Raw genomic sequence first — 22,413 nt, 5'->3', positions numbered from 1 at the left:
CAGTTTAAAGAAACGCTATCGATATAAACTATCGAGCGGCTGGCAACATTTGATAAATCCTACCTACCCATTGATACCTACCTATCAGCTGTTCTGTCAGTTTGGTGACGTGTGTGTGTGCGAGCTTAGCTTGAGTGTCTACATAATTCAATCAATTTAGATTTTGTTTTGAGAGCAAGTGTTGGCTGATTGTGATCGCTGAAACATTAATTTGTTACTAGATAATATACACCTTATTAGTTTAACCTTTTGTAACTATTCGTTATAAAACGATTTCACCAATTTCTAAATTAAAAAAGGACAAAGTACCTATTTAAAAAATATATATGTAAAGAGACAATTAAAAAATTCATGCTGATTATCAGATTACTGAGTAACGCAATAAAATCTAAACTTCCTAAAATGTCCCGCCCTTTTCTGCCTCTATTTATAGAAGGAGAAGTAATCAAAGGTTTCGGAAGAGGATCCAAGGAGCTGGGTTGCCCCACAGGTACAGAAATGGTATAACAAGAGTAATGCATTCAATGATCATCAGCATTTATCAATTTCTAATTTTTTCTTGTCTTTTTTAGTGAATCAAATAAAAAGGTAAATCTAGTTTATCTTACTAATGATATGTGCTATGATCTGAATAACAATTTGATTCATCCAGAAAGTTTAAAAATAATGATTTACCAATATATGTATTATTTCTTAATAAAGTTTGTAAAATTAAACTACTGTTAACCAATTTTAAGTTTGGTTAAATCTTTTCCTAAAAGGAAAAAGAGATCAAGGCTCAAAGTTCAACCAAACTTAAAATTGGTTAACAGTAAAATAGTTACAAATAGGTTCAAAATGGTTTAATTTTTGTGTATGTTATTTTTTAACATGCATACATTATAACAAATAAGTGTATTTTTGATACTTGTGTATGATTATATAGCTGCAAATATTAAACACAATTTATATACATTCCTACAACTTTATCTCATTATTACTTCATTTCTAGTTAATAAACTAACAAAGAATCTATGTCAGTGTAATCTAATCATAGTCCTTCAAGTTTTCCTATTTGTATAGTAAACAGGTTTCACAATGATAACCTTCATTGATATAAATGCTTTGCTCAAACACAGAATTGATTACTGAATTGAATCACCTTAGCAAACCAAAATATTATTTAAAGAATTTATAGACAAACTTAAGATTCATATACACAAGGTTCAAAATGTGTGTCCAATGAAGCACATTACCAAGAATACTATAAATAATATATTACATATAACTATTTTTCAGCAAACTACCCACTCAGTGTTGTGAAAACTTTACCTGAACAAATAGAGCCTGGTGTGTATTATGGATTTGCAAAGATTGGTGGGGGGCCTGTCTACAAGATGGTTGCAAACATAGGCTGGTGTCCTTTCTACAAAAATGAAGAAATGTCTATTGTATGTATAAATAAGAGTACATCTTTATACAATGATATATAGTAGTTTTCAGTAACTCCTATGGAGAAGCATGGGCTTCACAATGCACAGTTGTATGTATTGGCTGTCATTAATGATAGCGAATACATATTTGGTTTGCCTCTTTTGGCAAATTTAAAATATGGCATAGCTAGACATTTGTACCCCATATTAATACATATAATGAAATTGAAGAAAGGCCAAATTTATACATTGGATATTTTTTTAAAATTCTTCATGGAATATACTTAGTTACTGATATAGATGACAAAAATATAGTTTTGGAAATTATTGTCTGTCTGTCTGTCTGAATGAGCATCACTCGAAATCTACTGGACTGATTTGCTTGAAATTTGGTATATACTTAGGTACCTTATATACTGGGTTAAAATCTTAGATACATTTCATCCCGGTAAATGGTCAGGTTCCCGTAGGATAAAATTAATTATGAATCAAAAATGCCTCGGAATCCCGGATTAACATCTTACAGACATTTCATCCCGGAAAATGAGGGTCCTGTAGGAAAATTAGGTACATTTCATCCTGGTAAATGGTCAGGTTCCCGTAGGATAATTGAAAAACTAATTATGAATCAAAAATGCCTCAGAATCCTGGGTTAACATCTTACAGACATTTCATCCCGGAAAATGAGGAGGGTCCTGTAGGAAAATTAGATACATTTCATCCTGGTAAATGGTCAGGTTCCCGTAGGATAATTGAAAAACTAATTATGAATCAAAAATGCCCCGGAATCCCGGGTTAACATCTTAATAGACATTTCATCCCGGAAAATGAGGAGGGTCCTGTAGGAAAATTAAAATAACAATCCACGGAGCCGATTTACTTTACAATTTTATAGAAAGGTGCAAACAGAATATAAACAATTTTTTTTATTGATGAAAGTTTGATATAGATATAATTAGAAGGGAAACGGGGAAGGGAAAGGAAAAGGGAAACGGAATGGGACACATTGCGAAAAATATGATTACACAATATGTTGGAAACGGTACGGGATATCTACATTAAATAGCAGGAAGCGGGATTGGACAAGTTTGCGGGACGAGACACGCAGCGGGAAACAGGAAATTGAACTAAAGATGAGAAAAAAATGCGAATATGAATCATATGATATAGTCTTACAGAGTACGCGATAAAAAAATTACTGAGATTTTTCTATGAAATTCACGCGAGCGAAGCCGCGGGCAAAAGCTAGTAATTAATAAAAAACGTGGCTGTATCAGCATAGGCAGCAATCTTGGAGTTCATTGTGTTCAAGAAATACATTCAGTCTGCCGAGAACGTGAGATTATGCTGAGAGTACATATTGGTTCCTATTTTTTAGTACTTATTCAAGTTGACTACATATAATTGGTATTTTTCATATTAATTTCAGGAAACTCACGTCATACACTACTGCGGTCCAGACTTCTATGGAGAATACTTGAAAACAATCATTGTGGGGTACTTGAGAGCAGAAATGAACTTTGATTCTCTTGATAAACTGATATTGGCCATCAATGCAGATATTGCCAATGCTATTACATTCTTAGATTTTCCAGATGCACAAAAGCTGGTAAACCACGATTTTTTTGTCTCCTCCAAACTAGGAGAAAAATAATTTTTATTTCTACCTCTATAAACCAAATGAATTTATTAATTTTATTACTTTATTTTTTAAGTACTTACATACTATTTAGTAAAATGTTCTATTTTAAATTCAATTTAATTAATATTTTAATTTATTGTTACATACAATTTCCAATATAAGCTTTGTAAACTACGGGCAAAAGCATAATTAACTTTTATAATGGCCGAAGCAGACACATGTTTACCCTAGTGATGAGTATACGTACATTAGCATTGTGAATAATATAATGTTTTGTACCTACTTATCAGAGATGATGGTGAGTGCATCCATATATTCTTGATAAAAGCGTAAAATTATACTCACTATCTCAGTAATTCATGTAAATCGTTTATATTATGAAGGATTTAAATTGGGAGAAGTTTTGAGTTTCTAATGACATTACTTATCTTTTATCTTATCGTTTTTATTGACAATAATTCGAATTATTGCTGTTGGAGAGTATAAATGTTTGGTGATTTTAAAGAAGAATCGTATCTTACCTACCAATAAATAGAACACTGTCAAATTATATTAAAGTAGGTAGGTACCTACTAAACTAAAGGTAATGTTAAACTTGTTAATGCAAATTCCTGCACTTGTGATATTTTGTATTGTTGTAATAAATATATTTTATTAAAAATTTGTAAGCATTTTAATCTTTCCGAACATAGGTATTGGGAATTTGTTTCTTCCAATTGAGTCACCCTTTGATTTGTATTTCTGCTACTCAAATGAGAAATGTTTCTTGAATATGTAACTCAATACACTCAGTATTCCTAATAAGTAACATGAATAGTGTGATTATTTACTTAGAGTTTGATTTATTTACTTAGAGCAAAACTTAGTTTTCAATTTTAACCTTTTAAATGACTCAGTCAAGAATAACTTGTTCCCATTGTCACCCCTGAAAAAAAAGAGTTACTATCCCACTAATAAGTTTTTTACTTCTTCACCACACTTAAATAGCGCTGGGCCAATTTTTATGAAAATTTGTATTGAAGTAGTTGATACCTTGGATAAAGTCCGATAGTCAATGGCACTTTATAGATGGTGCTACTGTACATAAATACATGATTTAAAAAAAATAATTATGCAGTTAACACCACTGGGTACAACTAGTAATGAAATATATTTCAAATGAAAGACATCATCCCTTTGAAAAAGCCTTTATTAATGCTTTAATGGATCCATATAATGAATTTGTAAGATATCACTCCTTCATACTCTTGGAAATAAAAACTTAAATTAGGGGATCTTCTCCAGGACTCTTCAGTGTTGTTTTCTCCTAAATGAACATCCTGTAAAAAAATTCATATTATATTAATTTTTCATGATTCGGTATCATTACAGTATTGGGGATTATGTAAATGGAACCTGGATTATCCACTCTTACACCATTCCTACATACAAATTAAGAATGAACTGATATTATACCATTATACTTTCTTTAAGACAGTTTTTTTTGTTGTTTATTGTTCTGAGTGGGCTGAGCAGGTGCAACATGTTTGCATGTTAAGATATTATAAAATCTTTGGGGATGATTCACTATATAAAAGGCTGAATGAGATTGGCAACTTCTAAGTCAAAAAAATAATGATCTCTCCCAAATGCCTTCTATTGTTCATTGCATATTGCATGAATGGGTGAAATGATAAAATATTGCACTATTTCTTATTGTTGCACAATGGACAAAATATTACACAACATAATTTACATTCGTCACAATTTTAAAAATTGTTTAAACTATATTTTTTTAATATTATCTAAATACATTAATCTTTAGATAATATAATCAAAATCAAGGCAACAAACTGCAGGGAGTGGCATTTGTTGTAAATATATGTATATAACTCTGTAGCCTTTTTAAAGTAGTTTGTTATTTTTAACAGAAACTTTATTTATATAATTTCAATTAATCTCAAGAAAATGTAAACATTCAAAAATGATTGATAAAAACATGAAACTTAATTTACTGCATTGTTATGGTATGTAATCAATAAAATATAACAACTCTTGATATATAACATGCCATACAATTTATTATACCGCATATATATTAAAAAGTGATGTTTTACTTACCTTCAGTTAATCTAGCACGACCTCCGGTGGGTTGGCAGAGGATTGTGGAACAACCTGCGCATACGACCACCCTCTGTGCGTGACTGAAAACTGTCGTGATTTTGTAGCAACCTGGGCATTTTACATCCATGAAATATGAATTGGGATGTGGCACCAATCTCTTCAACTTATGTTTCCTCCTCTCCGACGCGGGCGAAGGGTGCAGCAAGTCAATTGCGAGCTGAAATTTTGACGTTTAGGTTATCAGTTGCACCATATCACTCAACTTCTTTGGAATTTCTATTTATGCCAAATTGCAGTAAAATGAAGTTCTGCATGTACAAATTCAATCTTTACGTATCACAAATACGTCCACATAAATTCTAAACAGAGATTTTAGGTCTGACATGTCAGCTTTTGCCATGTGTATCACACTGTCTGAAGCAACGAATTGTGTGTCTTGAACAAATAGGCTGACTATCGTATCTTTCATTTGGGATTCCGTAGAAACGAAAAAAACACAGTTATTTAATGCACAAATGTAACACAACGCGATTATTTTCTATTTCTAAATAAAAATACACACCGGCATGGTTACAGCTTTAGTGCAGAACCGGAAAAGGAAAGATAGCTAATGTGCCATAGACTAGGCTTGTCTTGTCGATCGGCCAAAAATAAACTAAAATGTAATGCGTTCTATTGCGATGTAGTTTTTTGGTTGCGTTCATGTTAGTGCAAGTTTTCATTTCCATTCACTTTTATCGGAGCTCCACACTCACGCGAGAATATCGGCGACAACTTTTTTGGATACACACTCGCACGCAACGTTCTCAATACAGTTCTCACGCTTGATGACGGAGAAGTAATTGTTGCATTATTTTTGTAATCTTTTAAATTTAATTCCATAATATCGGTTCTGCTTGACAAAATTCTAGGAATGTCAATTTTAATTCGTTCGTCCAAATCATACTGATACTTAGTTAAATAACAATGTTGTACTATAAATATATGTGAATATTGTAAAATAAATTATTCTACTTCCATTCTTCTCATTGGCATTTTATTTCGAGTAGTCTAAGCACACTACAAAATCATAAACGTCATTGTCAATGACAACAACAACAACAACGAGCACTGCGAGCAGCACTTGAGCACTATCGAGTGAAGGAAGAGTGAATTTGAATGAAAGTGCGTGTATAATAATTTACTGTTTGGCGAGTTATTTTGTGGTGGTCTGAATAATATTTTATAAAACGTTTTGCTTCTTTAATTCGAAATACTTTAGTTAAATTACAATACAATGGCTGATGAAGAATATGAGGCGGAAGATGCAGGCGCAGACTACGACGATATTGCCGAGGAAGACGATAATATTGAAGAAACTGAAGAACAGGAAGAAGATGGGTATAACACACAGTTCTTAGCACCTGGACAAGGAGGTGGTGGAGTTGAGAAACATAAAAGAATCACTACACGATACATGACTAAATACGAACGCGCCAGAGTTTTAGGTGAGGTTATGTTTTATTTTTCTAGGTAGGCACTCTAGTCGTGTGTTTAGAAAACAATTCTCTGAGAATTACGGCCTAATATTCATTATTAGTTCATTTATAATTTTTAATTTATCAAATATAGTATAGACATATAATAAACCATAAAAAATGGATATGGTTTATGGAAAATGTACTACAGTTATAATTAATTAATATGTATATGATTCAGGTACTAGAGCATTACAAATAGCAATGTGTGCTCCAGTGATGGTGGAGTTGGAGGGAGAGACAGATCCGCTTCAGATTGCAATGAAAGAGTTAAAGCAGCGCAAGATCCCCATTATAATTAGACGATACCTGCCTGATCATTCCTATGAAGACTGGAGTATTGATGAACTCATTATCATAGACCATTAAATAAATTTATTTTAAGAAACAAGTGAAATACAGATAGACTATCAAAGGCAATCAAGGGTTGGGTGAATTTTAGGAGTGTTTTGAACGCCATCGTAGGCTGTCATTAGTGTTTATTAAATTGTACCATACACAGTAATCAATTTAATTATTCTATTTTATAAATAAGTACTGATACAATGTAATTTTTATGAATGTTTAATTTAAAAAAAATGTGTGACACTAATGAAACATTACATGCCACATTCAAAGAGTCGTGAAATTCACCCGGTTACATTTTATGAGTAAACTTACAATGATCTTAAACTGTGACTAGATTACTTTGCCCTTTTATATTTTTGATGTAGCTGTTGGTATTATCATTTTGTATAAAATAAAATTTCTCTTTTAATAATTAAGTTAATTATAAATTACAAAATATTTTTGATATACTAATGAGTATTTTTTAATCTACATTGGAAACTCCCAAGAATTTATTTATAAACAGAGAAAAAGGTATTAAAATTGTATAACAAAAAAGTTGTAAGAATTAATTTCAAACGTAGGAAATATACTGAGTTTATTGTCCAATTAATGTTTGCCAAATATTATATATGATACTCATAATTAATATTCTAGCTTTTTATTAAATAGTGGTCCTTCTAGAATAATATGTTGTAAGAAACCGGGAAGGCGCACAGATCAGAAAGAGAGTTTTCATATTCGAATTGTATAATGCTTCCCTAATGTACAAAATAAAGGTCTTTTACAAATTTCTAGAAACAAACAAGGACTCCGACGGGCATTGCAATGTGAGAAGGTAATTGTAATGTATTTTGTTAACTATCTTTTGTTTTTTTATGTAAGTAGACAATATCTATAGCCGCACCATGTTTCGATGAACTTGATGTCGTACTTGCAAATTAACTCCTACGATAACAAGGATAGGCCACAAATAGCCGCATTGCCACGAATGCGAACTATTTACGTAACATTGCCTCGACGGATCATGTCAGTGCATCGCGGCAGGGTTACCATCCGTCCCGATTTTGTGCGGAAAAATGTGGACTTACCTGGAAAGATGGCTTTGCCTCAGCTCGGCTCAGGTCAGGTGGCATTCGGGGCTATGAAGCTGAGAAAAAGAACTCAAAAATTAATTTTGAAGATACGGCTGTGACTTTACGACCGTTCGCCTGCCTAACGTTAACTCTCCTTGGGAGTGCTATTGTTGCCTGTCAGTTGTCATAGCTAGTAAGTAAGTCTACAGATTACAAATCTAGAGATGGCTATTACGTCTATAGCTATATATTCGTCCAAGCTTCCTCACGTCCAAGAGGACGTGAAGAAGCTTCTATACTATCTATATCTTTATAGAAGTTCCAAACATGCGCCTGCGTTGGTACGGCCACAACTTGCGTTAACCAACAAGTTATGTAGGAAACAAATGTCGAATGTCTGGCCTTGTCTCTACTCGTTCCAGCCCGGGCATGGCGGGAGGGGCAAACTCAAAAAGTGCTGACTTGATACTGTCAAGGAGGATACGCGTGCTAGACTGACTACGATATCATAATAGAGAAGATTTAACATTTCACTGCCGCATTGGTTTACCTAAGTACTTACATAACCCCTAAATTAAAAGATAGCACCTCTTTTTTGGACAAAAACATCGGAGATCTTGAACTGCGATTCTGGGAGCTATGCGGCAACTCACGCCATCTCATTATAATAATAATAACGTATGTCTGAGTCAGATAAAATTAATAAATATTAATTCTCTATCTGAGTCTATACATAGGTATATACTAGGTCTTCATATTCTTGTGTAATTTGTAGTAAAGAATAATTACAATGCTGTAAATTAATGTTTTAAGCATATGAAGATGTGCAGGTAAATTAACGGAACAATGGACAGGCGCACCGCACACGAGGTGATGTGGTGTGTGTGGTGCCCGACAAATATTATCTAAGCGTTGGAATAAACGTATTAGCCCTCTTAAGCTAGGTTTTACCTTACCTAATTCGTGAGCTTGTGGCATAGACGCGTTACTTTGTTGCCGGCTGATAGGTATAACTCTCAAGCTATATCTACTAGGTATACGCTAGCAATACTATATTTTCATTTACATTTTCTGAAAACTGCCCCAAATACTGCTGTACCCAGAGTTCTATACAATCAAGATTATACGACTATATTATATATTAGACGAGATTTTGCCAGCGGCTTCGCCTTGATGAATTTCCCACATATCCCCTATATACTTTTGCGTTTATAGTATTACTATAGGACATCGATATGTTTTCGCTGAAGTGTTGTGTTGTTGAGTAAGATGATGTTGTAGTCCTGCGAGAGCGGGTGGCGCATGAGTCGTGGTGGCGGTCGTGGGCCGCTCTTGGCACCCGCACCAGGATGAAACTCGCTCGAGTGGGGAGCGTCTCGCCGCCGCGCCAGTACCCCTCCGACCAGCGATGCTGTGCTGTCTCCGGAAATAGAGTACGCTTCACGACATACATTCAGTGTCGCGTATTACCGTCGTCGCAACCAATATCACTTCGCCATTAAACCGCGGTTAACCCGGCGCTATTAAATAATAATTATCACTTGTTATTAAGTATTAAATAATGTTGCCTTCCCACGCTCGACGGTTAACTGCGGCTTAATGGAACTTTGGCTCGAGTAGCAATCCTTCGGGAATGCTATTCGAATCGAAGCGGTTCGAGAGTGCATGTGCTATTGTAGATCAGTCGACCGGGTGCGCGAGTGTGAGTGCAAATGACTTATAGCCCGACAGCGGGCTGAACTTAATAAAATGTGGACCAAAAGATGGTTATGGAGGTTTATGTTGTGCACGTTGCTGGCGGTGGCGACATTGACGGCTGCGGCGCGAGGTGAGATCGCGGCGCGCGCGCAGCGCCCTGCGCGCTCGTTCGCACACGCGTAACCCTGCGTCATTACAGGCGCTATTTTCGTCGTAACTTGTGCTGAAATTATGTAAAAAGCTCGCGTATGTGCTCTATTTTTGGCAATAACCTTTGGTGAAGATCTCTGTGATAAAACGATCTAGTAACCTACATTTCGTTTGGACGTATTATTTAACTAACATCGTATAGAAAGCGGGAACTTGGTTGCCAGGCGATTAGTCCCAATGCGAGATACGTAAATAGAAATACAGGGATTTGTCGTTGTGCGTCGCCATCTTGTGAAAAACGATAGGATCGTGACGAACACATTATAAAAATGTGACAAGAAAATGGGTCACATCACATCATTACAAGTACAATTTCTTTTGACTGTAATAAATAAAAACATTAAACCACCCACGCTGTGTGGAAGTTAACAGTACAATAAGTAATAGAAGTAGAACTAATTTATTTGGAGCGTACCTACAACCAATGAACAACTCGTGAAAAATTAAAAGCTAGTTGTAGGCGGTCTACCTAAGTACTCGGTTTTTATATTTACATTGTTAAAATTCGACCTGTATAATAGACAGATTAGGCATAATATGTTTTAGTACCTTCACTTACAAAATGCCCCAAAATAAACTACCTACCCAGATCTAAGATTATTCGGTGATATCCAGAATCATAAAACAGCTAGGTAACGTGTTTAATGAATATTGGTGCCTAAAATTAAGAAATTAATACCTTCATTATTATGCTTATTTAAGTAAGTGCATAAATAAACTTGATTTTAACAAAACTTTAAAAAAAATAATCAAAAGCGATTCACCTTGCAGTTTCATATAGTCAGGCTTGTTTTGACGTAGACCGGAATGCATCAAGGTTTAGACCTTGAAAATGTAGGCTAGTTTACCAGCTTCTCAGAAATAACCCACTAAAGTTTTCTAATCGAAATTTCTAAAAATGAGATCAGATAGGATGAAAATTTTCAAAATTATACCAACTAAAAGGAGGTAGGTGCGACTTGGGCGTCAATTTAATTCTTATATTATTCATACGATATTGACTTAAATAGTTAAGAACGTTACAAAAACACCTTAAATACCGAACTGATTTTTAATAAATTAATGTAAATGTGTAGAAAGTATCTACATTACGACTGCGACCTTTAAAATATGAGTAATAAAACAGGCAGGTAGAACAAGGTACAGGCAATAAATAGGTACTACATTATTCCTGCCAAGATATTTCACATAGCAATGAGACGATTTATGAGTTTTCAAATTACTTATATGAAAACAAATCGGCCCTAATGGCCGAATGGTAGAGCCGATCTGCCGCCGAAACTTGCATCGGTTTGAATAGGTACCTACCTAGGCTTATTTACCGTTTCTTTTGAGTTTATAGAAATTAGGTACCTACTCAACCAACATCTTTAAAATACAAAAGGAATACAAACCTTTGAATCAAAAGGACTATATGTTAGCTACCCGTACTTATGTTCTATTACCATAGCTTGAGGAAAGGTGCGCCGCACCCTAGTTGATGCTATAATTTGATACTATCTAAATGTTTGAAATTGAGGTTTACCATGAAAATGTAGTTGTAGGTATTGCTCCGTTTATTTTTAGTATTTAAACACTACCAATTTAGAGGCCTGCCGATAGGTACAAAATATATAAAGAAGAATCGTCAGCGGAAGGTAGTGGAAGTCAATGTTCGACTTGGCGCCCTTTTGTCACTAATGGTACAGCACCCACTTTCATGATTTATGTTCTACCTCTTAAACACTCCGTCGCTTCTAGTACAACGTGGGAAAGCTACCTTTATTTACTCATTCTTTTTGATGTCTGTCAGTGTTTACACTAGAGATTTTATGTAGAGTTTATGTTTATGCGCATATTTGAGTAGGAAGTTTATGTTAACGTTCCCTATTGATGCTAACTACTCAGTAGAAATCTGGCAGATGGTAATAATAATCATAATATTACTTTGTTTCATGAAGGTATTGTTTGTTTACGATGAAGAACAAGCACAAATCGCGAAGTATTTTAAAGGGGAGTACGAAATCAATCACAAACAAACATGTCTACGACTTTTCCTTTATCCATCAAGATGGTACTTACATAAGTATCTAAGTAAGAGTAGTAAGATTAGTAGCACAAAGCATTTTTGTACCTACTTAATCTGGAACAAATTGAAATAGACCTTTTGAAACGTTAGTTACTACGGGAATCGGCAATATTATTTCGTATTATTTATGCTAGCGAATTTAAAATACTTAGCCAGTTACAGCAAAGTGGACAAATTAACTTCTAATTAAATATGCCTCCAAAACTTACAAAGCATAATCCTTTGTTACGTAAATAGGAGGATATATATAAAGTTTGTAAAAATCTCCAGTTTAAGAATCATAAAAGCACTAACTGGTACGTGATATTGAAAGAATTCAGTATAATGCTGTCACTGTGGAAGTTATATATTGCGTAATCATTGATTGGATTTACGTTGGAGAACTCAGAATAGAATTAGGATTTAAACAGCTGAAATTAATGTTAATATATAAATTTTATGTAACACATAATAGTAGGTACCTATCTAAATAGGTAAGTACATAAACTCTGGCAACAAATTCTAATTGGATCAGTAGCACGTGCCAATGCCCTAGCTTTTATTAATCGATTTAATAATTTATCCTACTGGTTCTTCAAATTAGCAAATTCATCGGGTAACATTTCTTAGTAGCAAATTCTTAAGGTAAAATTTCTTAGAAGATATTTCGCTCTCGCTCTGATATTTTTAGTTGTAAAATCTCGTCTGAAATAGACGGTACCTACAATATTTAAATCTTATGTACCTTTGTACTTTGTAACACTCCATCTGGCACCATCAAAAGCACACCGATCGCCCCAAATTTGTTGCAAATTGTCTACTGATATTGCAGAATCGAGGAACATGATATAATCTTGACATGTAAGGATCCTGACTTTAAGAATTGTAGGTACCATCTCGAATTCGATTCTACACGGATATTCACGGATCGTTAAATACTTTATTTCGTGGTACAGGTTCCGAACACATTATCATCTCTAGGGTGAAGAAACGGGAAAGGAGGCGGTATTCAAAAACACTACATTGAATCTATGCAACAAGGTCTACGTCATAGCATCCTATGACGTAGACCTTGTTGCATAGATTCGATCTATTCGATAGAGACTCAAGACCATCGTCTTGAGTCATAATTTTTAGGTGCAAAAGTCCAACGTGAAAGACATGTCAAGTTAGAATGTATAAGTCAGAACTTGTAAGAAGGTGTCCTTTGATATCCGCCATAAAGCGGCATAACTACTATGGATGTTGAATATTAGTATTTCTTTTCAGCGGACGAAGAAGTACCTTCAGAATCACAGTGCCGGCCATACATCGAAAAAGCTCTTAAAGAGCTGGAATCGGGCGCTGAACCAGGTGAATATACCAGTATTTTTTTCATAGTTCCGCTGATGCCACAGACAGATTGAGTTCCGTTCATGGATTTAGGAGTACTAATTCCATGGTTCCGTTTCGAACTAGTTTTTTACTGGGCTCATACATTCATATACGTATAATAATTTCTTTAATGAAATAGTACTTAAATAATTTATTTTATTTATAAGTTCACAATAGTAAAAATATACTGTGAATTAAAAAAATGATAAATTTGTATGGGAGAACAATTTTTTGCTAAAGATACTTTACATAGATTGTTTAAAAAACGCTGTTATAAATGAAATGGTTTCTTTGACGGAAAACTAAACTCTTCCATATGCAAGATTCTTCTGATGTGTTGAACATTCAGAAATTCATTTACCTCGGAATTTACGATTCTGCGGGAAGTAAAACTCGTCATTAAATTTGACCTCACTGACGCCAGAATAACACCGGATGGTTGAAACTCCGACTGATCCACGATCATTCTAGTTAGGACTTTGATTCTATTTTAACTACGACCGACGCAACGTCACTGATATTATGAGCAGCACAATAATAGACCCATTTTTTCCGCTCTTTGGACGCAAATGAATCATTAACCAAATAATTTATAATGTATATTACGCAACAGAGAGAAAATTATACATCTACTGTTGTCGATGAGTAATGAAGTAAAAATACTATGTCGCTATTTCATAAACGTTTTTTTTTTTTTAGAAATTATTAAAAATTTAGCATTTTAGAGAATCTTAAGTGTCTACGTCTTTTTTTAAATAAAAATATTGCACTAAATAAAGAAAATCGTTGATAGAAAAGGATTACATTTGTAAGACCGCAAACACATTAACATATGTAAAATGCCATGATTATTATCATTGTCTTCCAAAATATATTGAGCAGGGTCATCTAAATTTATATAAGCGTTGGGAATATAAATAACACAACGACGTTAGTTTTCGAAAACAGGGAATGTCAGCTAAATCTAACGGTGTTAATAGAACAGGCAGATCTGAATTACGAGCATTGTTATTAATTAATATAATTAACAAATATTTTCAGATTCCTCTGAAAAAAACGACAGTAGTGAAGTAAGTATAGATGACGATACGACTGAAGCGCAATCGGCAGAAGATGGAAAAACAGAAGAAGAGGATAGCAAAGAAGATGATGGGCCTTCTGTGGAGGTAGCAGACGAGCCTTATGTGGCTCAATCATCCGTAGAAGCTGTTGAAATTGATGAAAATTACAAAGATACGAAAGAAGAAACTTCAGTAGAAGAGAAACATGGAGACAGTGGGGAAGATCAAGAAGAAAGCAAAGATGATACCGACGGAGACAGCAAAGAAAAAGCATCCGCTGAAGACCAAACTGCCGAACAGGGTATTTACTTACTAACTTACTCGGCTGGCTCTGTGACCCCAAAGTGTATTTTCGATATATTTACGATTTGAATTCAACTTGTATTTATAGATACACGTGAAAATAACGTCAGTTTCTTTTCTTAATTCATTAATTTCTGCAATTACGCTCCGATTTTTGCAGATGCAACTGCATGTTCTCAGTAATTATAAATATAGCATTAAAAATACAATTTAATGCAAATCCTTACTGTACAAGGTCAAAATTAATTTAAACTACTTAAATCAATATTGCCGCCGCAGTATAACTGCAAACTATTTTATTAATCGATGTTTCAGATAATGGTGAAGAAAAAAAAGATGGAGACAACGAAGATGGGGAAAGTGATAGTGGAGAAAATGATGAAAGTAACACCGAAGGTGAAGATGTAAAGGAAACTGATAGTAAAGAGGATGACAAATCTAAAGAAAACGAACTAGAAGCTGATGATGCATCAGCGGAGTCGAAGGATGAAGATGATGACAAAACACAAGAAGATGATAAGACACAAGAAGACGATGGATCTCAAGAAAAGGCAGATTCTGGTGAAGATAAAGAAGATGCTGATTCCAAAGAAACAAAAGACGATGATGATTCTAAAGAAGAAGAGGGTTCAGAATCTGGTGGTGAAAACCAAGATTCAGTAGAATCTGACAAAGAAGAATCCGAAGAAGCAGGAAAAGATAAGTCAGAAGAAGGTCTGAAAGAGTCTGCTGAAGAATCAGAAGCTGATGGAGAAGTCGATGAAAAGGATGAAAATGAACAAGATAAATCTGGTGAAAGCAAGGAAGATGTTAAAGCTGAATATGATGAATCTAGTGAAACTGGCTCGGAAGTTAAGGAAGACAGAGAATCTGAAACGGCTCAGGAAGAAGATGCAGAAGCGCCGAAGGAATCCGAAGATGGCGATGACACAGAGGAACAGTCTGACGAAGGAGAAGAAGAAGAGGGTGCTCCTGAAGAAGACCTTTTAATTGTAAGTTACTGGTGACATTTTTACAAATGCACGAGATTACTTAAGTATGTACTGTAATATAAACATTATTGGTACATGATACTACCTACTATTAGTTAATATTAATATGTTTTACAGACGGGAGATATTCCTGAAAACTTGAGATCTCGTGACCACATCAATCAGATCCTTAGACTGGATGAGGAGGCCAGTGAAAGTGAATTGACGATAGAGAAATCAGCTGAAATCATACTCAGAGATTTAAAGAAACTCTATGAGAACTCCATCAAACCTTTAGAGGGTCTTTATAAATACAGAGATTTAAGTAATAGACATTTTGGTGATCCAGAAATATTTTCGAAGCCCTTAGTTTTATTTATGGGACCGTGGAGCGGTGGAAAATCATCTATTGTGAATTACTTGACAGGCTTAGAATTTACCGAATGGTCTTTGAGAACTGGTAAGAGGTAACCTTTGTAATTTAGTAATAAGATATTAAAAATCGTGGCAGTTATAGTAGCAATTCAAACAATGTTTCATTTTCAGGTGCAGAGCCATCTCCCGCTTATTTCAATATTCTGATGCACGGAAAAAATCCCGAGGTATTGGACGGAACTCAATTAGCAGCAGATTGGACTTTTTCGGGTCTACAAAAATTCGGACAGGGTCTGGAAGAGCGTTTGAGGGGTTTGAAGCATCCCAGCAAAATTTTGGAAAAGGTAAAGAATTTTCCTGGGAATAGTATTTTCCATTGTTAGATCAGTCCATCTCATGTTTACCTTAAAAGTTTTAATTCGATTTTTAGGTGAACATTGTAGAAATCCCTGGTATACTTGAAGTAAGGAAGCAGGTGTCCCGTGTATTTCCCTTCAACGATGCTTGCCAGTGGTTTATTGACAGAGCTGACATTATTTTCCTTGTGTATGATCCCTCAAAGTTGGATGTTGGACCCGAAACTGAAGCTATCCTTGATCAACTGAAGGGCAGAGAATCACAGGCAAGTTATTCATTAGTCTCTCCTGCTAGAATACTGGACTTCTGATAAATAGATAACGAGGATAGGCCATTGCCACCAACAGTTATCTAAGTAATCTTTATCAGCTTTTGAAATAATATTTAGGTGCTTATTTCCAAAAATTATAAGTCTGTTTTAAATTGAAAGTTAAAGTATGGGCATTGAATTTGGATAATTAATTTGATAAGATATTTGTACCGTTCTAGACACGCATCGTCCTCAACAAGGCGGACACGGTGAAGCCAGAAGAGCTGATGCGCGTGCAAAGCGCTCTGATATGGAACATCTCGCCGCTGATGAGCTCTGCGCAGCCACCAGTCATGTACACCGTGTCTCTATGGTCCATACCGTACGAGCCGAGCGCGCCCGTGCGTCTGCTGCAGGCCCAGGAACGCGAGTTGCTGCGGGACCTGCGGCAGGCCATCGACAAGCGCATAGAGAATAAGATTGCTAGCGCTAGGAGATTTGCTGTACGTTTCACCTTCATGATGAAACATTTATTTATAGATCTATTTATTCTCCGAACCATGGTATAAGTAGTATATCTTCATTGCACACATGCACACAACTGAATCATCTGGTTCAGCCTGATGATTCACACGGATATACGCAAATAGAAAATCGGTCGAAAAATAAATATGGACAAAATCTAACTTGTTGACACTCTTTTTATTAAACACACTGAAAGACAAATCAAATCAAATTATTTGCGTATATGGGTGTACAACATGTTAAATATAATATTATAGAACTGCCATACACTACCTTTCGGCATGCAAATTTTACAGTGTTAATTAATTAAAAATCGTAAGAAAATATCATTAAAATTTATGTCAAATAGATACATACCTTTTTTTTCAATATCGTGGCTACCATGTGGCTACATACGTCATTTAAAAATTGAAAACACTTTAGTTAAACCTATATGGAAAAATAATATTTATTTTTATTTTATTTATTTATATTGATATATCACACACATATAATATCAAAATTTCATCAAATATTATGAAGATGCTTTAATCTTATTCACGTTTATGATTTAGTATGGTACGTTATCATACCGTACTATACATTGTCTTTTGGTTTACTGTAGTGTAGAGTTTACTGTTTCCATGAAATTGGCTTTATAAGACTTCATTACAAAAAAGCCGTTATGCCGCTCTTAAAATCAATTGATCTTCAAACTAAATCAAGTTCGTTTAACTGACAGAAAGTATTATAGGTCGGTTTAGTGGAAAACACGCGAGATTCTAACATTTTTATGCGAGAGAAAGCTAATCTTAATTATTCAATTATTTACTATCTAATTAAAGATTTTATACTGCAGGTGCGTGTTAGGAATCACGCGAAGATGGTCGATTGCTACCTGACAACATACTACAACCACAAGACTATCTTCGGCAACAAGAAGCTCATAGCCGACGCCATCATTGAAAATCCTCAAAACTACCACATCTACGAGGGTCTTAGCACTCTCACTAATATTTCCAGGTGCGTCTTTTGAAGCAACTCTTTTAGTTGAAGTAAATAAAATACCTAGACTTGATCTTGTAAATATTATATAACCCAAAGTCGAAGAAACGGCGTTAACAATGTCGCAAAAAAAGTTAATTTTACTCATAAGTCTCCTAGCGAAATAAAAATTTATTCAAAAATTACACCTTCGCTGGCACTTTTTCATGCACTATTCTAAAATAAACAATACTTCTCAAAATTACCAACTACTAGCATATAAAACGATCACTGTTGAGAAGATATATTGAAACTCATTTAAACAGTGTAAGTTAGTCCTATTATGGCAGAAGAGCTTACGCACGCATACTATTATTAACAAACCACCAAATAGCCTCCAATAAATATACCACACAATATACCCTTCGAGCCAACAATTGAACAACAATAGGATCGCAGTCTGATCGGGCCGCGCGAGAACTGAGAAGTTACGTAAGTATAATTTAATATTTCTTACAGGTATGACCTGCCGGATCCGGAAACGTACCGGGACTTCTTCCGGCTGAACCAGCTGTACGAGTTCCAGCAGCTCTCTGCGACTTGCACGTACTTCCGCGGCTGTCCCATCACGCGGCTCGATGTCGCCATCGCTTACGACCTGCCCGAGCTCGTGGGCAAATACAAGAAGATGGTGGAGACCGCCTCGCCCCAGGGCATGCCCAAGAGTTGATGCCCACGCGAACGAACGAACCCTATGCGCCACACTTAACACCCGCTTTTTAATTAGTCAATTGGTTGGACTTATTTTGGGCACATTTTGCATTTCTTATCTAATCGGGCATCGATTTTTTTTTCAAGTTTTTTTGTTATTATCGCATTTCTGTATTTGTATACTTTTGTATTATTTTGCTTAAATACTCGCTTGTTCCTGTTTTTGTGATGAAATGTGAAAGAAAGATTGAATGTGTGATTTGTTTCGTGCGTTTATTAGTGACGGTAGTAAGTAAAATGCAAGACAATTTCCAACTCCCTAATTAACACTGTCTTATAAAGTCTCAAAAATGCGATAAATTAATCTAGTCATTATGTTAAAGTTTGTTAGTGAACGTTGTTATTTTGTTTATTTATTGAGGTGAGTTCCTTCCATTTTAGGACTAATCATAAAATATATATCATCTTAAGCGGTCTCTGCCCTATTTCTTCTTAGGTATCATAAACTTATGAGAGACAATGTGACTATTTAAGTAATAATAAAAGTTTTAAAAAAATCAGTTTTTAATTTATGAAATAGCTAGGTAAAATATCCCGTATTAATTACAAGCTTAATGTGGGCAAAAACTTTTTTGGTCAAAAACCCCTTTGGTTGCCATTTAGACTACAGAAAAAGAAAAAATATTCTGAGTGAAATAACATCATCGTTGATTACTATGCATTCATAAATTAAATAGTAGTAGCAGTTGGGTAGGTACGTGTCGATACTTCAGGTTTGTCAGTCTAGCACAAAGACCAAAGAACGGTCGTCATGATCCATTATGCCAACAGGTCGCTAAAATGTAGGTACTCTACAACGAAACCTCTCTAGAACGAAACAAAAATTAAACGTAAAAATTATTATCTACGATTTAAAAAATGTATAGAAAGATTTTATATTACTTAGCAGCAAACAGGCATGCGACCCACATGATGCAGAGTGGTCACCGCCGCAGCTTATCTGCACCACCAGGGTCAGGTGTCATGACATGTCAGGCATGACAAGAGTGTTGGCGACCTACCAACACCCATGGAGGTTGTACGGAGTACCTACTAATTCCATGCCTACACACCACAGATATTAGATACCTACACCATGGAATTAGTAGGCTACACCAGGTATTTTACCTTATTTTATTAGAAAAGAAAAAGAGTCATTATAAATTAATAAATATAATTATGAGAAACTATCTGCAAAGAAAAAGTTTTTTATCAAAAAATAAAATAATTTTGTTTTGTGATATTAATCATGACAAAACACACATGAGACATGGTTCCTAATGTCAAACAATCTGTCAGTTTTGACAATGACATTGTTTCTTTGCTGGCTTGTATTTTGCTGTATTGTGCGCTTTGCGGTTTGTACGGACTTTGGAGGTCCAAGTTGGTTATGTTAAAAGTACTTGTGAATTTAATTACATATTTCGCGACTAATTCAGACGCAAGGCATGCACACTGATTTGTCGCCACATTTACATACAGACGAATGCAATGTTTTGATCAGGAAATTGATGGAATGCCACACTGAAGTAAGAAAACAATGTTGCGTAACATAATATTGATAAATTACCAAAACTTTTTGATTATATTTCCTATATAGTTTGTTATAAATTTCAATAACGATGAATGAATGACAAAACACGAACACTCAGTAGAATAATGCATGATTCCTAACCTAATTTTCTTGCGTGAAGTCAACTCGGCTTATAATAATAACCTGTTGTTAATATTTTAGCATCCATTTCGGAAGTTCATGGGATATTGCAATGACTATGATTCGGCGATGAGAAAGTGTCTGAAGCAAGAACGATTGCGACGCCAAAAAGCTAATTTAGAAGATTCTAAGAAGCGTCACGCCGAAATTCGCGCCCGAATTTTAGCATCAGAAAGAGCCAAGTCTGCTACGGTAAACGCATAAGCATTTATTCGAAATGGATTACAATATTCTAGATTCCATACCAGATTTGACTAATTTTAAGACATTTACTGATAGGTATTTCAGTAAGAGGTATATTCTGAATGTTGATGGTGTAGAAAATAATGACATAATGCTCATGTTTCACTCAAACCGAATCACTCTTTTGAGCTTGGCTCCCAGTCATTTCTTTTTCAAAAAAGATATGGAGTACAAGATTAATTTCTCTATTGGTAATGTGGATCGTCTTAATAATACTGTGAAGGGCAAAAGCAAGAAAGGTGGTCAAATTTTGACACCAAACTCTGTCATTTGTAAAGTTGAATATAGTGATGGAAGTGCCTTTGATATCCCCTGTGGTTTGAAGGGAACCCTAATGGAGGTTAATGAACAGTTGGTAGAACATCCAGAACTGCTGAAGAAAATGCCAGATGCAGATGGTTACATTGCTATAATTTTATCCAGTATTGCTAACTCAGAGGCCGCAAAGAGTGAGTTGTTGAGTCATGAGGACTATGTTAAAATTGCTGCAAGTTGGTAATATTAGTCATAATAAAATTAGTTTGTGATATATAATAATGTTTTTAATTATTATAGCCAGTGCTTTTTGCTTTGGCTTAAACATATTCCCATTTCCATTCCCTTATTTTCCTGCAAGATCATGTTGCCTGGAAGGTCCTAGTTAAAAGAGCTACAGCTACTGGTGGTAGCATTATAAGGTAGTTTATCATATACTAAAAAGATTATTTATTGAGCTACTTGTAGTATTTGGATAGTATTCAACAAAATTTATTTTATGAATTAGGTAATAATAAATAATTTTTAAAATTTAGTTTTGATTTGTCATTAACTTTCTTCGAGAATACTGTTGTTGCCTATCAGCTATTAATGCTGTATATTCCTTAGTTGCCTTGTGTGTTAACTTTTTTCGTTTCCGTATGGAATTATGTCTTATTGTATCATCCATGGTAGGCTATGGAGTGGCCCTAATTTAGGAGCAGTGGTCCTAAAATGCTAGTAGTTCGTATGGCTTTGGTAAATAATATTATATTATATTTTATTTTAGAATATGATGTTATAAAGTGCCTAGGTTTAATTTCTAAATACATAAATTGATTTATTGGTGTGAAACAAAATTATTTACCTTATAAAAATATAAATATTCATTTTGGACGCCTAACTAATTATTGTTCACTAGCTGATGCCCGCGACTTCGTTCGCGTGGCCGAACATAGTTTGGTAAGGAGTCAAAATTTGAGAAATTTAATTGTACAGACAAAGTGTAACGATACCTATACTACAGAAGGTGCCCATCAGACTGAAAAACTATATTTCCTTTAGTTTAGCTGGATCATTATGACTCTTCTTCAGGTGTTCCCTGCAGATCTTCGATTTTTATACATCAGCAGGAAATTTTCATTAGGCTGAACAACTTTTGTTAAGGGGTCATTTCTATATTTCCTATATTTTAGCTGGACCAGATCTTCGATTTTTATACCTTAACAACAAATGCTCATCAGACAGACTGAACAACTTT

At 34.8% G+C, this 22,413-nt stretch overlaps 5 protein-coding genes and 1 long non-coding RNA gene across 10 annotated transcripts; 4 read left to right on the top strand and 2 right to left on the bottom strand.

Moving 5' to 3' along the window:
* Positions 1-85: 85 nt before the first annotated feature.
* Rfk (Riboflavin kinase) lies at positions 86-3,717 on the top strand. Its single transcript, XM_053759601.2, has 3 exons — positions 86-490; positions 1,279-1,430; positions 2,842-3,717. Exons 1-3 carry the CDS (start codon positions 352-354, stop codon positions 3,064-3,066), a joined length of 516 nt encoding a protein of 171 aa, XP_053615576.1. The 5' UTR covers positions 86-351; the 3' UTR covers positions 3,067-3,717.
* A 508-nt stretch (positions 3,718-4,225) lies between these two features.
* RpS27 (Ribosomal protein S27) lies at positions 4,226-5,869 on the bottom strand. The gene is made up of 3 exons (XM_053759603.1): positions 5,720-5,869; positions 5,155-5,374; positions 4,226-4,373 (listed from the first exon to the last, which is right to left on the bottom strand). Exons 1-3 carry the CDS (start codon positions 5,723-5,725, stop codon positions 4,345-4,347), a joined length of 255 nt encoding a protein of 84 aa, XP_053615578.1. The 5' UTR covers positions 5,726-5,869; the 3' UTR covers positions 4,226-4,344.
* A 411-nt stretch (positions 5,870-6,280) lies between these two features.
* Positions 6,281-7,652, top strand: Polr2F (RNA polymerase II, I and III subunit F). Its single transcript, XM_053759602.2, has 2 exons — positions 6,281-6,644; positions 6,856-7,652. The coding sequence occupies exons 1-2, from the start codon at positions 6,434-6,436 to the stop codon at positions 7,041-7,043; spliced, it is 399 nt and encodes a 132-aa protein (XP_053615577.1). The 5' UTR covers positions 6,281-6,433; the 3' UTR covers positions 7,044-7,652.
* Positions 7,653-9,352: 1,700 nt separating this feature from the next.
* LOC128678325 (uncharacterized protein) lies at positions 9,353-19,221 on the top strand. Of its 5 annotated transcripts, none has more exons than XM_053759783.1 (11): positions 9,353-9,510; positions 9,757-9,905; positions 13,302-13,385; positions 14,448-14,768; positions 15,086-15,762; positions 15,880-16,201; positions 16,288-16,460; positions 16,547-16,738; positions 16,963-17,226; positions 18,087-18,250; positions 18,731-19,221. In XM_053759783.1, the coding sequence occupies exons 2-11, from the start codon at positions 9,827-9,829 to the stop codon at positions 18,939-18,941; spliced, it is 2,487 nt and encodes an 828-aa protein (XP_053615758.1). In that variant the 5' UTR covers positions 9,353-9,510; positions 9,757-9,826; the 3' UTR covers positions 18,942-19,221. The 5 variants fall into 5 exon arrangements, with proteins under 5 accessions (XP_053615758.1, XP_053615760.1, XP_053615759.1 ...); XM_053759785.1 differs by having other exon boundaries at positions 9,472-9,510; positions 9,738-9,905; XM_053759784.1 differs by having other exon boundaries at positions 9,490-9,585.
* LOC128678331 (uncharacterized) lies at positions 19,169-20,479 on the bottom strand. The gene is made up of 2 exons (XR_008405627.1): positions 19,865-20,479; positions 19,169-19,789 (listed from the first exon to the last, which is right to left on the bottom strand). It is a non-coding gene; the product is annotated as an uncharacterized LOC128678331 (long non-coding RNA).
* A 268-nt stretch (positions 20,480-20,747) lies between these two features.
* On the top strand, positions 20,748-21,455 carry LOC128678330 (uncharacterized protein). The gene has a single exon (XM_053759794.1). The coding sequence runs from the start codon at positions 20,893-20,895 to the stop codon at positions 21,415-21,417; it is 525 nt and encodes a 174-aa protein (XP_053615769.1). The 5' UTR covers positions 20,748-20,892; the 3' UTR covers positions 21,418-21,455.
* Positions 21,456-22,413: the final 958 nt, after the last annotated feature.

The sequence above is a fragment of the Plodia interpunctella genome, chromosome 19 (genome assembly GCF_027563975.2).
Source record: "Plodia interpunctella isolate USDA-ARS_2022_Savannah chromosome 19, ilPloInte3.2, whole genome shotgun sequence".
Classification (NCBI taxonomy): Eukaryota; Metazoa; Arthropoda; class Insecta; order Lepidoptera; family Pyralidae; genus Plodia; species Plodia interpunctella.
This window is presented reverse-complemented; position numbering and strand designations above follow the sequence as displayed.

Bases quoted from the DNA above. Each gene is read 5' to 3' on its own strand.
- Rfk (XM_053759601.2), top strand. From the start codon at position 352: ATGCTGATTATCAGATTACTGAGTAACGCAATAAAATCTAAACTTCCT. The intron at 491-1,278 runs GTACAGAAATGG...ACTATTTTTCAG, and splicing joins GGAGCTGGGTTGCCCCACAG to CAAACTACCCACTCAGTGTT. The intron at 1,431-2,841 runs GTATGTATAAAT...TATTAATTTCAG, and splicing joins AAAATGAAGAAATGTCTATT to GAAACTCACGTCATACACTA.
- RpS27 (XM_053759603.1), bottom strand. The intron at 4,374-5,154 runs GTAAGTAAAACA...ATTTTTTTACAG, and splicing joins TCGTGCTAGATTAACTGAAG to GATGTTCATTTAGGAGAAAA.
- Polr2F (XM_053759602.2), top strand. From the start codon at position 6,434: ATGGCTGATGAAGAATATGAGGCGGAAGATGCAGGCGCAGACTACGAC. The intron at 6,645-6,855 runs GTGAGGTTATGT...TATATGATTCAG, and splicing joins CGAACGCGCCAGAGTTTTAG to GTACTAGAGCATTACAAATA.
- LOC128678325 (XM_053759783.1), top strand. From the start codon at position 9,827: ATGTGGACCAAAAGATGGTTATGGAGGTTTATGTTGTGCACGTTGCTG. The intron at 14,769-15,085 runs GTATTTACTTAC...TCGATGTTTCAG, and splicing joins AGACCAAACTGCCGAACAGG to ATAATGGTGAAGAAAAAAAA. The intron at 15,763-15,879 runs GTAAGTTACTGG...TATGTTTTACAG, and splicing joins CTGAAGAAGACCTTTTAATT to ACGGGAGATATTCCTGAAAA.
- LOC128678330 (XM_053759794.1), top strand. From the start codon at position 20,893: ATGGATTACAATATTCTAGATTCCATACCAGATTTGACTAATTTTAAG.